Source organism: Leptosomus discolor, chromosome 1, assembly GCF_034619465.1.
Source record: "Leptosomus discolor isolate bLepDis1 chromosome 1, bLepDis1.hap2, whole genome shotgun sequence".
NCBI classification, from domain to species: domain Eukaryota; kingdom Metazoa; phylum Chordata; class Aves; order Leptosomiformes; family Leptosomidae; genus Leptosomus; species Leptosomus discolor.
Genome location: NC_141391.1, coordinates 209,196,807 through 209,211,633, shown reverse-complemented (window position 1 = coordinate 209,211,633; position 14,827 = coordinate 209,196,807). Strand labels below are relative to the sequence as shown.

The 14,827-nt window shown below is 37.7% G+C and overlaps 1 protein-coding gene across 1 annotated transcript in view; it reads left to right on the top strand.

The window, feature by feature from the left end:
- SEMA3A (semaphorin 3A) overlaps positions 1 to 14,827 on the top strand; it is a 171,791-nt gene that overhangs the window by 98,587 nt on the left and 58,377 nt on the right. Inside the window, exons 6-7 of the mRNA XM_086474513.1 lie at positions 7,602 to 7,695; positions 14,655 to 14,774. Of these exons, the coding sequence (XP_086330639.1) occupies positions 7,602 to 7,695; positions 14,655 to 14,774 (214 nt within the window). The remainder of the gene's footprint in view (positions 1 to 7,601; positions 7,696 to 14,654; positions 14,775 to 14,827) is intronic.

Below are 14,827 nucleotides of genomic sequence, written 5' to 3'. Positions count from 1 at the left end.
CCTCCTTTTATTTACATATGTTGCACAGTTATTTGAAAGAGGCTATTCTTCATATAAGTACCAATATTAGTATGCACACTAGTATGTTCAGGTGTGAACAAGTCTTCGCTATTTGACAGTGACACTTGGTTTGTCTTCCAATCAGGAGCAGAGTCACTTACAGATCATAAACTAGGAATAATGAATAGATTGAACCAGCTGTTCCTGAACAGACCATTTGGCTATTTTTTCTCTTTCAATAAATTCATTGAATTATGTAGATAGATAGGTAGGTAGATAGATGCAAAGGTGTGTGGTAACGTAATAAATACCAATTTATTTAATTTCAGAAGAAAGCAGAGAAATGTGCGACTTCTGATATTTGACTGAAAGAGAGCTATTGAGAGGGTAAGATGTCCAAATTCAGCTTAGTCTAGGGAGAAAAGTTTTCAAAACTTGTGCTTACTACAGCTGTCTACTGAGTCTTAAGGCACCTTCTGAACATCGTAAGCTAGGAAAACTTTCCAGTAGAAGTGACATATGGGTATAAAAGGAGAAACAGAAGTCAAGAGCTCTGTTCTCTTTTCATTAATCCGCAGAATGAAGCATAGAGCTGGATGTCATTCAACAGCTCTTTTATCTCAATATCAAAAAAAAAAAGATTTCCATGTACTAAAATGTCAGTGAATATCTACAAGTAGAGTGGCTCAGTGGAAAGAGTATTTCTTGAGTCTGAAAAGAGGACACAGATTAGTGTAGAGACTGTCTGAGAGGTCTTGCAGTGATCAAGAAGCTGGGCAAGCTGCCTGACGGCAGGCATAGAGAGGTGGGCAGATCTTTGTAGGAGCTCACAATCAGTTTTGCAGGTACATGCTCTTCCACAAAGTTCCTTCTCCACCCCCCTTAGCACAACACAGCAGCCAAAGAGAGTTTCAGTTCCAGGTTCTACAGAAGCTGGAGACCATTCTTTGGCAACCCCAATTTACTAAAGATCTGTCACTTTGAGTGATTTCCCACAGGGTTTTAACACTGGTTTCCAATAACTCAGTTCTGCTAAGCCTCAAGTTGGAAAAGCAAAACATAATAAAGGTGTTGCAGAGCCCAGTATCCCCCAAATGTGTGCAGGTAAAAACCTTATAGCATATGGAGCCTGAACACTAAAAGTCAGAAACCCATTGTGTACATTTCTTTTCTTTTTTTTCTTTCTTCTTTCTTTTCTAATTTTTTTTAATAATTAATGATTTAAAACAGTTGCATTATTGCTTGAATCACTTTTCACCTATTTCCCCAATGGTTACCACTTGCCTCAACATTTACATTCGTTTTAATATTTGTATTTTTTTGCATAATTTCTCACATTATATTTATTTTCACTTACACTTTTTTAAAAATAAAGCATTCCATGGGGATGACTTTAATAAAAGTTTCTTATTAAAATTCCATAACAGCATGATTCCCTAACCTGAAACCAAAGTCCTCATATTTAACAGTTTTCATGACTCAATAGATTAAGTGTGAAATAGGAAATATAATAACAATAACAACATAGCCATATCCTGCACAGTTGTTCCACTTAAAATTATTCTTGAAAAGTAACACAATTCATAAATAAATCATTTCTCATAGACTGAAATGTACTTAAAAGACTCTGTGAAATATCCTTGATATAATCATAAAATGTGTGCACAGAAAGTTGCATTGGCCAAGAGGAAAATCAAAAACCCATTGAAATTAATATATTGGAGGGGAGGGGAAAAAAAAAAAAAAAAGGAAAAAGAAAAGAAAAAAATCCACCCAAACAGCAAAACCTTCAGCGTGTGTTCTCAAAGTCAGGTGTCTCCAATCAGCTGCCTCAGCAGTGTTCATTTCAGACAGACTCTTAACTCAGACCTAAATTCATATGACGCTTCCTCTGTGGTCAATGAAGAGAGATCTTGCCCTTGGGAATTGCAGTTTGGAACTGGTCTGACTCGTCATTAAGAGGAACCAGTGCTGACTGTGACTAGGGCAGCAAATTTAGCCACCCCAATTAATGCCTCCATGTAGAGGGGGATAAATCCAAACCTTAACAAGACTGAAAGTTTTTCTCTGAGTGGGAAGTGGGGCTTTTCTTTTTTTTCTTACCAGCACTGAATAATACAGAGAACACTATTTCAATGCCAGCAACTTCTGACTCCGTTAACAGACATTGCCATTGGCTTTGCATTCTAGACGGATATTCCTTCCTGGTGCATTGTCATACTCCAGGCACTCCACTCTGGCAATCTTTTTTTTTTTTTTTTTTTTTTTTTTTTTTTCCTGGGGTTTTGGGGTGTTCTGGGTTTGGGGCTTGGAGTTCTCCCTTGCCCCCTTTCGTCTATTTAATCTTATCAAATACTTCATGGTAGCACAACAGAGTCTGTGAAAACAGCAAGGGAAATGTTAACATCAATAAGGCTCACAGCTGTGGCCAGCTCTACCTTTTTTATTAAACAAAGGATGTGATGGTTCGTAAGGCTCTTGGCATCTTTAATGTTTCTGGACTATTCCATGTTATTGTTTGGCAGCTTGTTGTGGAGATCAGCTATCCCCTGGAAGACACCCTGGAGATATGCTCTTTTCTAGTTTGGGGGTTACAAGACTAAGGATATGAGTTCCTTCAATTGTACTAGAGCATTTGGGGAGCATCATTGCTGTCAAACCTCTCTACGTCTTCTATGCCTTATAATTTAAACCAGTAATACCTTCTTAATAGCTGTACACACTCCACCAACACAGCCTCTTCAGATCGTTTGCTTGCACTGTGTTGATCCATTATTGACTGGCAGTGGTTTCATTGCACTAAGCTCTGCAATTCTGGGATGCTTTCTGTGTGAATTGCCAGAAAAGTTTCAGGAAAAAAATCGCTCTGAAACTCAGCAGTCAGTGCTGTCCATTTTGGTAGGTTAGCTCTTCACCATTAACCATGCATTTTCTCACAAACTAGAAACAGTACTAAACTGGTAAAGATTTTTTTTTTTTTTTTTTTCCAAAACCAACTAGTGTATGCTTTCATCTTTCTTGTCCTTGTTTTGTTGAGACAGTTCTGGATGGGTGAGCTGTTGACAGAAATACAAAAAAATGGTTCAAAATGTTATCATACTGCGTATATATACATATATATATATATGGCTATACAGTTGGTGTACATATGAGAATACAGTCGGTATATATATGTTTATATGTATATATAATGTTATATTGTATTGGTACACTGGCTGACTGAAGCTATGCGATAGCAAGATATGAAATAAGTCTTGTCAAATAGCAATGACTTGTCACCACTCAGTATCATCATATGGGACATTATTTCAGCCGTATTTCAGCCATTTGAAAGCGAATGTCTGGAGCCTTGAAATGGCAGATCATCGGGGTAAACAATGGAAATCACAATAACTTTTACGTTCATTTCCAGGACGACATGAACTGTAGTTCTTTCTGGCTGAGTCTTGCCATCTGTCCTGCTACGTGCTACAGGAAAACATGTGTTTTAAGGAGCCAGAAGCATAATCTCTGAATACGCAAAGCGTTTACTAGGCGAAACGATTCATGCCATACCATGAGCCAGCAGTCAGTTGTTGTCATTATGAATTTGTGGAATTTCAAGATGTAAACAATCTCATTTTCAGTAGTTTTGTTATGGATTATAGAGAAGCATCAATGAGATCTAAACCTAGAATTTAATAACCCAGCATTAACTAAATAAAACACACTACAACAAGGTTTTTAGCTACCAGGATCCTGAAAAAGGTTTGAAGTACATTGAAATGCCCTTTTAGGCTGCCAGCGCAACTAAAGAAGGGTTTTGGACAATAAATTTGACTCATTGAGTTACAAAGGCCTTTCTTTGATTTATTTTTTTTTCTTTTTTGCATTTCTAGAGAATTTCCTTCAGCTTGGCAAGCTTGCTTTGTCATAAATTCCTGTCTTTGTTTATATAATAGCCCTTACAAAACTTTGAAACAGTGAGCATTTGGTGAATACACAGTTTTTGTTGCTGTTTATGGCTAAGGTATTTGCTGACTCACTGCAGTTATCGTTCTTTGCATTGAATTAACTGCAAAACCCAAGAGGCAGCAAAATTATAAACTGATCAGAATTTTTTCTGAGAACAAATATTCTTGCTATTATGGCATCTCAGGGCAGAATTTGGATGCAAATGCCACAGACCAATGACTAGTATGATCAAGTACCTATCATTCACCATATTGCTACCTAGGCTTTTAAAATGAGGTTGGGGAATTACATAGAAAAGAGTTTGTTCCTTTGTTGCCTGTATTAATTGTTTGTTGTAGATAGGGGTAGTTTGACTTCAGCACCCAAAAAACTATTTGGGCAAGTTGCCCTATTTGTAACAGGTTAGACTTCCTATAGCATGTTTATCAAAACTCCTTGGGGTCCTCAGACTAACCATGATACATTTATTTGGCACATACCAGTGATGTATTTATTGTCGTTATTACTCACCCATACATTTGGAAAGTTATAGTATATGCCTCTACATTGCGTTTTAACTGAAATACGAAAACACTGTGGGATTTCCCTGTCATGCCTCTTATTTCAAATGTTTTATTCCACAAACACAAAGGGAAGGGTAGATCATCTCTGTCTTATGCTGACCCAGTTCTCCACTCTTTCTTACCTGCTACACACCAATATCAGTAGAGTTACAGTGACATGAACCAGAAGAATACAGTCAAAAATCAGATCCTTCCTACACCAAATCACTTTCCACATCTGTTTCCTATTTGTTTTATAATGACACATGGGATTATCTTGGGAATATACTCCGCTTTAACTGTCATGCCACTGACTTTATAGCCTTATCAAATATCCATTGGTGTGCAGGTTGAGCAATTATCATCAACTAAGAAGAAATCCCAAGAAAACATGGATGGATAATAACATTTTTCAATAATGGCTTGTAGCATTAGTGCCATTTTCTATTATCGTAGTTGAGGTCTAGCATTCTACTCAATTTACTGCTTTTATTTATTGTGCAAGATCTAGATATGGACCCTACAGCAGGATTTCAAAAACAGTTTTCTTTTTCATTATTTATTCATTACTGTTTAGAAGGAGCAAAGTCAGAAAATTGGATAGAAGCAAGGAATGTGTCTGGAGTATTAAGAAATAGAAAGAAAGACAAAGGGAAAGAAAGAAATTTAATACCATGCAAGATATTACAGATACAGGATGACTTTATAAACATAATCAGGCAGGCTACATGTACAAGAACATGCCTTAGGAGATTGAGCTTGAGTTCTGGGATCAAGCTTCATGAAGTTCTGCCCAAACTTTTTATCTTACAGTGCAGTAAGCCCCTCCAGATAGGCTATCCTGCTAACAGTCTGTTTTCCCTTCACATTTTTTTCCAGTGAATGGAGTGAAATGTGAAATCCTTCTGATGTTTCTTTGAAAATATGTAATCCATACAACAGACATGAGCTTGCATGATGTAGTTAAGTAAGCCAGTAATAAAAACTATAGCCTGTGACTCACTTACAGAAACATGGAGTCAATAGGTTTAAAATAATACAATTTGGAAGTATGTTTGGTCACTGGCATGGCCTGTGTCTGGATTCAGTATGGATAAGAGAGATGGGAAAGGCAAGGTGCCAGGGAGAGTGCTGCTTCCAAATGCTTGAATCCACTGCTCGTAAGAAAAACACCAGCTATGTGTCTGAATGACCTTCCCATTAAATAAACATGACCAAAAAGCAATTGCTGAATAAAATTTGAGTTGTTGATTTTTTTTTTTTTTGCATCCTCCACAGCATTGTGGAATGCCAAGTCTCCAGCACTGAGCACTGGAGCGTTGCCCTTGATGGGAGAAAGTATTGTGCACAATTTTGAGACTTTTACCTGTGAGCACAAGCCAATGTAAGACACTGGAGTTTACATGCTGGTTTAACCTTTTATAAACTTCCAGCCTGCGACTTGGTCTGGAGCAGCGAAGCTGAACAGGCAGCTTAGGAACAGCCTGTAAGTGCTTGAAGGGTAGTTACAAAAAGGAAAGATCCTCACTCTTTGCCATCTTTGCAGATGATATAATGAGGACCAAAAGTCAGAAGTTGTTCCTTGGAAGGTTCAGCTTAGGAAAAAAAATGCTTCATTAGGAGGGCAATGGAAGTTGCCCGGAAAGTTTGTATATTTTCCATTCCTGAAGGTTTTTACGACTTGGTAAGACCAAACCAAAATTGACCATACCCTGTGCTGACAATAGTCTTTCAAGTCCTTGCAGACTTAACAATATCTAAAGAGCCGTCCCAGCCAGCAGGTCTATGATTCTGTCTTTGCAAAGGGATGTTGAGAATATGAAAGGGGGAATTTCTTAATCTGTGCAAGCAGTAAGTGCTGTAGGGACTTGCAAATTAAGGTAAAGAGCTGTTTTGTTATGAAATAGATAGGGAAAAATGTTGTAACATTCTTTTAGTTTCTTTCTATTATCATTACATATATTTTTGACATATATTCGGAAGTTATTTTTTTTACTTATTTTCCTAAAACAGCTGAGTGATCTTTAATCAGTCAAGAAAAAAACCAGACTGTATCAAACTGTAGTTGATATTATAGACTAAGGTACCTCGTCTTGCAAATATTGGTTAAAGGAAGTCTTTCAGCTTCTACCTCATAGAAAATTTTTAACTATAAACAACTGAGAACTGGGTGCAAAGGCCTTAGTAACCAGAGAAACTGTTGGGGGATAGGAGTTGTCCCAGGTTTGGGGTTCCTTGACTTAATTAGGTGTCAATACAAATTAACCACAGTGCAGGTGGGAAGTGGAAATTTCAGTTTTCAGTGTGGCCTCCACAAGTCTTCTGTGAATAGAGAAATCTACTGTGCAAAAAGCATCTATTCTTCTGGTTTTACCCTTACTGCAAAATGTAAGATAAACACACTATTCAAATTGATTGGCAGATTTGGTCCCCCAGTTAAAATTAATTAAATGTACTGAAAAGCCCATTGCTTTGGATTTACTGACCTTGATTTGACTTAGTGTTGACTGAGGCCCTTTTTAATCTTAGTTTATATCCCCATATGCTTTGCCCTCAGCCTGTATATTTTAAAAGTTTCATTGCATAGTACTGAAAAATAATAATAAAAAAAGCTCTCTTGATGCAATTAAAAATGAATTTAAGGATACATGAAACAGTAAGTAACTAAATACTTAGGTTAGGAAAAGCAGTATTTAGCATTGTTTTATGTACTAATCTGCACTTGCAGGATATTTCAGAAAAGCAGTCAGTGAAAAATAGGTTTTATCTTTTTGCAGACAAAAATTTAAAATTCCAGCTTCATCAATTACTATTACTCAGATGTATTCTCAGAGACAGGAAAAAGAATTCAGTGAAACCGTGTAAATGTGAAGTAGAATAGATGAGACACAAGCTGTGCGTGTGTACATGTGTTTTTGACTAGCCTTCAGCACAATACTGATTAGAAGGTGGGCACTTTTGCCAAATGCTCACCTACTGTAATTTGACCACCCTGAAGCCACAAAACCCAGTATGAAGCATATATACTGCATTCTGTTTAGTTCAACTTATTTTTAGTGTTCTTTCATCAAATAAAATTGCTTTTTCTTTTTTTCCACCCCACAGGACAACATTTTTAGAATGGAAGATTCACATTTTGAAAATGGGCGAGGGAAAAGCCCTTATGATCCTAAACTGCTGACAGCGTCTCTTTTAGTAGGTAGGTGCTACAATACAAGTTCAATGGGGCGTGCATTCACTGTAAATAATTGCCGGTTTTCTGCTTTATTTTTTTCTCCTTGCAGTACCTATGATAGTGCTTTGTATTGCATTTTATTTCCAGGCTAAAGTCATTCTGGTTTCATTTTTAATATAGTTGATACAGGTGTCTTGAGAAACAAGGTGTGTGTAAACCAAGATTCAGGTATTCACAAGAGCCAGTTTATACCTCTGTAAGACCTTGATTCTGCAAAGTGTCTCTCCTCCTCAGAACTAGGTGACTTTGGAGATATTTTAATCACCCAGTTTACAGACTAGCCACACTAACAGTTGCACCAGCACATCTGAGATCAAAGTGAGAGCAGCAATAAGTAATTTCTTACATCAGTTTTGCTGCCAAGGAGGGTCTATTACCCAGCTACAAGCAGCCACAGGTCTAGGCCTTAAGACGATGTTTCAGCTGAAGAGATCTATCTGACAGTGAATACAATTAAACTCCTGGCCAGAAAAGAGTGATTTCAATAAATTAGTTATTTTCGAATTAGTAGTACTTCATTTCATGGAATATGTAAGTATAGAGCACCTGGTCTGTGTTAATCTAATTGAACTAATCCAATTGATTGAATTTATCTAATTGATTTAACTTATGTAATTGAATTAATTGTGTTCGTTATTCTTCCTTCTCCTTTACAAAAAAGGCAAAAAGATGTTTTGTTAGAAGAAATTAAAAGTGAAACAACTAGAATCTTCTTTCTGTAGTGACTCTGCCCAGGTGTAATCACTTTATCCTTAGCATGTAACTTTCTGGGAATTTACAATTTCAACTACAATTTACAATTTTAATTACAACTTCAAATCCGATGGGGCAACAGCAGTTTCAGAAAACTGCAGATTCTTTTATCTCAGAAGTCTTTGGGAAATATCACATAACCAGAGACATTAGTTTATCCAGGACTTTGTCCATATTGCTAGTCTAGGGCCTTGCCTACCATCTGCCCTTATTACATTTACATTACATTATAAAAACTAAGCTGTTCAAAATAGACAGCAACAAAAATTTAGTTCTAAGTGTGCCTCATTTCCTGATCTTGGAAGCCCCTAATGATCACAGGTGATGAGCTCCCCTGGGGACACACACTTTTTAACAGGAAAAACAGGAAAGACGTCCACATCTTGCTCCAACTTGTACCCTATACAAACAGAAAGGAATAAAATGTGTGTGCAAAAGGCCAGTGTATAAATTAGTGCCTGGAGCGACTTGAATTTGTGACAAAGCTACTCTCAAGGAAATAGCTTTGCTATTTACTTTAATATAAAATAAAGAAAGAGAATGATGACAAGCCAGTATTACATGGTATACCCAGTATGCAACTGCACAAAGTCAACAGAGTCTAGCTTTTCACATTCCTTTTTTTTTTTTTTTTTTGCTCAGTCCGGCACAAATATGATTATCTTATTTCCCTTGGCTTACATTTCATGTCTTTAAAACATCTTTGCTTTCTTGAGCCTACTTCCTATCACTACAATTTTCACTCCATGTATTTTTCCTCCTAGTAAACAGTAGACTGAGTATGATATTTTGTTTCGAATCAGGCTTCAATTAGAGCCATGGGTACATTAGCACTATAGAAAATGGCACATATTCAACATTCGAAGCCAGCGCCTATTTCTACTTCAGTGATTTATGCAAAACTCAGGGTGACACTAAAATTAACATTCCCACATCCTGAACGTGGACACCCTTTCTTCTCTGCCTCCTCATAGCTGCCTCACAGGCATATTGTGTTACTGTTACATTTACTTCAACCCTTTACTTCAGAAATTCCCCCGGATTGTGAAAGTACACCAGATTCACCACTGGTTCACAATGATTTACTCTTACCTTTGCCAAAAAAGCATAAATTTTATGGTAAAATGATCACCCAAGGCAAAGCAATTTCCTCCCCCCACAAAACAGGTGAGGAACAGGGAATAAACTGGCCAAGCAATGACCGCATGGCAAGGTTTGGTCCAACTGCTCTCTGAAGTAGGTAGCACTGGAGTGAAGCAGTGAATAGGGCCATGAAGGCCAGAGGAGCCTCTTGACCGCAAATGCCTCAAACCAAGAAGAACGTGGATGGACTGTTTCTTCCCTTCTCCTGAGCTGAATGATAGCTCAGCTACTCCTGACCCCTTGTGTGCCAGAAGTATTTGTGTTCACAAGCAACCATGGTATCTTAGGTTCAAGAGGGCAACTGTGTAAAACAATTACCCAGCACTCATTAAAATGCAAAGTTATAATTAGTAACACAGTGTAACTATCAGGAAGATAAAATAAGTCTGAGAAGTAAGAGTAATTTATATAGTTAAATACAGGAGGGAAAAATAACCTCTGTTCTTCATCAGAAACACTAAACAGAGATGCAAAGTGTGGAAGAACAATATGTTCTTGAATCCATAACTAGAAGGTAAATCTTAGGTAAGTGAAATATAATTACCTAAGCTGGAATTTGGGCAAAACACCAACGTTTATTTTCAAAAAGTAACTTAAGATCTTTAATAGACATTAGTGCTGAGGATTCTTATTTTATATTTCACCTGAAATAAACTCTTATAAGTATAAAAAGGATCTTCAGTTTTCGCTCTCTCCTAAAAAAAAAAAAAAAATCGAAAACAAACCAAAACAAACAGTTCATCACTATTAAATTGTTCCAATATTTTCCCAGTATACATTCCTTGTTCCATCCACCTGCAAACATTTTTCATTATTTTTTTAAGAATTGTTCATTAAAGGTAGTTATCGCTACTCTACTCTAAAGTAAACACCAGCTGGGAACGTGATATAACTAGTTCCTAGTAATGTAAGACATTATTCAGCCGTTCCCAGCTATGCATGAAAATGTAGAGACTAAGCAGTCCCTGGGCACCTCTAGTGTGTATTCCAGGGCACGAGGTAAATGAGGGGCAGCATGGTTTTCAAAGAATGTAAACACAGGACAAAATATCACTGAATGTATTAGTCTAAGGCCATTGAATTGGAATAGCTGAACAAAACCTCAGAGAAGGAGACAGGATTTTCCCATTATCAGTCAGTTGCTCTTTAGGAAATGACCCTGTTGGGTTTTCAAAAGCTCTGATGATCCATAATCCTCAAAGCTATTTATGTTCCTGTGTCTCACTGATAATTTTTTTTTAAGTTACAATTATTTTTTTTTGAACAATCAGTTTATGTGTCTTAATACTCCCAAATATGTATCAATGTGATCTGAAATACAGTGGCTTCTCACCAAGGAAGAACTTTACTATCCTATTTATTAGAAATTAGCTATTAAGTACTTATGAGGTTCAGGATTTTGGAGTTACTCTATTTTCTATGAAGTTTTTGTTGCTGCCTTTAAAAGGAGAGAAGTCAAACCACTACTATGTATGTCTGAAAATTTTAACTTTAGTGAATAAACCTGCTAACCAAGGATGGTAGATTTCATTTGGGAGCCCTCTTACCAGTGAGAGCAATCTGGATATTCAAGGCTTGGCTTTGCCTATGTTCCCCATCCACTCACCTTTCTTATTTCTTTCAAAAAGGAAGCTGACACCTCTGTACTCCCCAAAATATATTCCTTTTTTTTTTTTTTTTTTAAGAATGCAATCTTCTTTAAAAGCTGACTAGAAACAATTCATCAAATAAATTTATACTGCTTCGTTTTTAACATCTTTGTATCTAATGAACTTGGGGAGGTATTCACAGTTCCATGCTGTCTATGTACAGTATGTGGGAAAATGATTCTTCCCCCACACCAAAAAGCATTACTATGAGCCTTGATTGTTTCTTCTTTATTTAGTAAAGTCAATATATGTATTTCTGTTTGTACTCATATGTCAACATACCACTCCTTTAGGATAAAGTGGTTCTGTCCAAAATATAGAGCTTTTTCCTATGCAAATAACTGAGGGCCATCAGCTTTTTCTGAACAGTCATTGCTTTACGCTGCTGGGCTGGAAAAGCAAAGTGATAACTTTCCCCGCCCCACCCCCTGCATTCTTTCCCCTTGAGAAGGGACCTTAAAGATCATCCAGTTCCAATCCCCCTGCCATAGGCAGGGACACCTCCCACTAGACCGGGTTGCTCAAAGCCTTATCCAACCTGGCCTTGAACACTGCCAGGAATGGGGCTTCTACCACCTCTCTGGGCAACCTGTTCCAGTGCCTCACCACGCTCACAGTGAAGAACTTCTTCCTAATATCTAATCTAAATCTCCTCTCTTTCAGTTTGAAACCATTACCCCTCATCCTATCACTACACTCCCTGATCAAGAGTCCCTCCCCACCTTTCCTATAGTCCTCCTTTAAGTACTGGAAGGCCGCTATAAGGTCTCCCCAGAGCCGCCTTCTCTCCAGGCTGAACAACTCCAACTCTCTCAGCCTGTACTCACAGGGGAGCTGCTCCAGCCCCATATCATCTCTGTGGCCCTCCTCTGGACCCACTCGATCAGCTCCATGTCTTTCTTACGCTGGGGCCCCAGAGCTGAACACAGTGCTGCAGGTGGGGTCTCATCGGAGTGGAGAGAAGGGAGAGAATCACCTCCTTCAATCCACTGGCCACGCTTCTTTTGATGCAGTCTTGGTATTCTTTGGTACTTCTATCTGGGAGAAGTCAAAATCCTGTTTTTGCATGACTACAGCAAATCAGTTCAAACTGCAGGCACAGGTCTAGGTATACTGAAACTTGGAGGGGCTGTAGTGGAAAGCAAAGAAAGGTCAGCTAGTTTCCTACAGACCCTTCCCTCTTTGGAACAAGCTGAAGCCCATTATTGGCAAAACTTTTACTCTGTCACCACTGATGAAAAAGTACCAGCCACAAGACCCTAATAGCATGAAAAATTCTTGGGTTGAACTGAGTCAAACCTGGAAGATCTATTAGTTTCAGTGGTGTTTATATATTGAGTTAGAAGCTGAGATGCCAAAAACCCTTACAATTCTAAATATTGCAAATACTTTATTTTAATGATTTTTTGAGCCATATTTGTTTTAATTTAATAATGTAATATTAAATATATATTTTTTTCTTGATTGATTGATCTTTAGATCTGTTGATAACTAGGAAACAAAATCAGGATTGTTGTTTTTTTCTTTCCCCCTTTGATTTATATTGATTTATCAGAACACACTAGGGACTGAAAGACAAGAAAATGAAGATAAGGTTAAAGAAAGGTTAAGCATAGCATCAAAGTCCTTTTCACAAGCAAAAAGGTTTTATGTTCTTTAAAATCTCAGCTGCATGCCATGTACATAATAATCACTATAATTAAGTGATTGTCTCCCCTTTAAAAAAAGTTGTAAATGACATAGAGGAATGATAAGTCGTTAATTAATGATATGCTGTTCTGTTTCACTTCTGATTACACCTCCTGCTGGGCACGACTGGTTTATTTGCTTCTAACCTCTGCTGTGAATTCATTCAATTCCACGCCTTTCCGCTATCATGTTTTCACCCTTCCTGACTTTCATGACTACCATATGCTACAGAGTCACTGTAGGTTCAGTTGATAATTTCATGGTGTCAGTGTTCTGAGGAAAAGATGCCAGTGATATCAAATAGGCATGCTTGGATCTGGTTGTCCACCATGGAAATACCTAAAATTGCCATGAAAATTATAAACTTGTTCCTAAAGGGTCTTTTAAAATGAGGGTATGGTAGAGTTCATCATGACCATGAAAAATTTATTGCCTTAGCTTAAAGAAATAGTTATTTTATCCTCAAACTTGTCTTTTTCACAGGAGACACATTTAAGTTGGGTAGTTGAAAATAGTAGTTGGAAGGAATAATACTTTTAAATTTCATATTAAAAGTATAGGGTAGTGTATCTTTCACATATAGGTGTAAAAGGGCACAGTCCTAAAAAATACATTTTTAGCATTTTGAATTGAGACTAATTTCATGGACGAGCTCTACATTAATGCCAGAAAGATATGTGTTGTGTTTTGATCCCTGGTTGGTTTTTGTGGGTCAATTACTATGTACTTATTATTATTATTCTCTGTACTAGTTGGCAGGTATTTTACTTGACCTGATCCTTTGAATTTAGGCTGTCTTTCTCTCTCTCTCTCTCTCTTTCTCTCTGTCTCCTCCATGATACTTCTGGCGTACTTCTAGCTGGCTGAGGAGGGGCACACTGGGACTCTAATATTATGAGGCTATGTGCGTGCCATTTACGGGCTGAAGTATCACAGGTCAATTTTTAATTCACTTGCTCACTGTGATATGTATGGGGTCAAGGTAGCAGGGAATGATCTCATTTATTCTGTCCCTTAGCTGTTGCCCTTTGCCGGTATCACAGTTACAAAGGTGGTCAAAGGAGAAAGGCATGTTCTGTCTTTCCTGTAGGAGATACTGTTTTCTGAGGCTCTGCTTGCCTAGGAAAGAAAAAAAAAAAAAAAAAAGAAAAATAACAGACAAACAAAAAACCACCAAAAGACAGTTTCTATATGAAAAACTGAAGGGACCTGAGGACTTTCTGAACCAAGAGTGAATTAGCTGGACTCTCCAGTTCCCAACACTGAGTCACAAAAACCCAGTAGGTTGGGAGGTACCTCTGGAGGTCTCCAGTCCAAACTCCTGTTCAAAACAGGATAACATAACAGGTAAGTTAGTTAGGTTTTTGGGTGCTGCATACTACTGCCTGCCAGGTATAGGTGTACAAGCTGTCACTGTTCCACCCTAAAAATCCAAACATATTTTTGAAAAGTGTCTGCATTAGCAGTCAGGAGATACAGCTCGTTTGAGAGAGGTTACAGTTAAGCTCTGCAGTGAGAAAGTGGGTCTAATCATATATTTTCAATGACAACACATTGCATATGGCTTATTGCTTTCTAATTTTCTCATTATCCCTATTAGCGTAATATAAACATAGGACCGACAGCTTTCTCTGACTTACTATGACTGGAAAATTGAGAAATGTTGCTTACAATTACATCCTCCCACAGATGGAGAACTGTACTCTGGCACAGCGGCAGACTTCATGGGCAGGGACTTTGCCATTTTCCGAACTCTGGGGCATCATCATCCAATCAGAACAGAGCAGCATGACTCCCGGTGGCTAAATGGTATGTAAAATATACATTTATCCAGTTACGTTCATCTAACCATTAGAGACTAG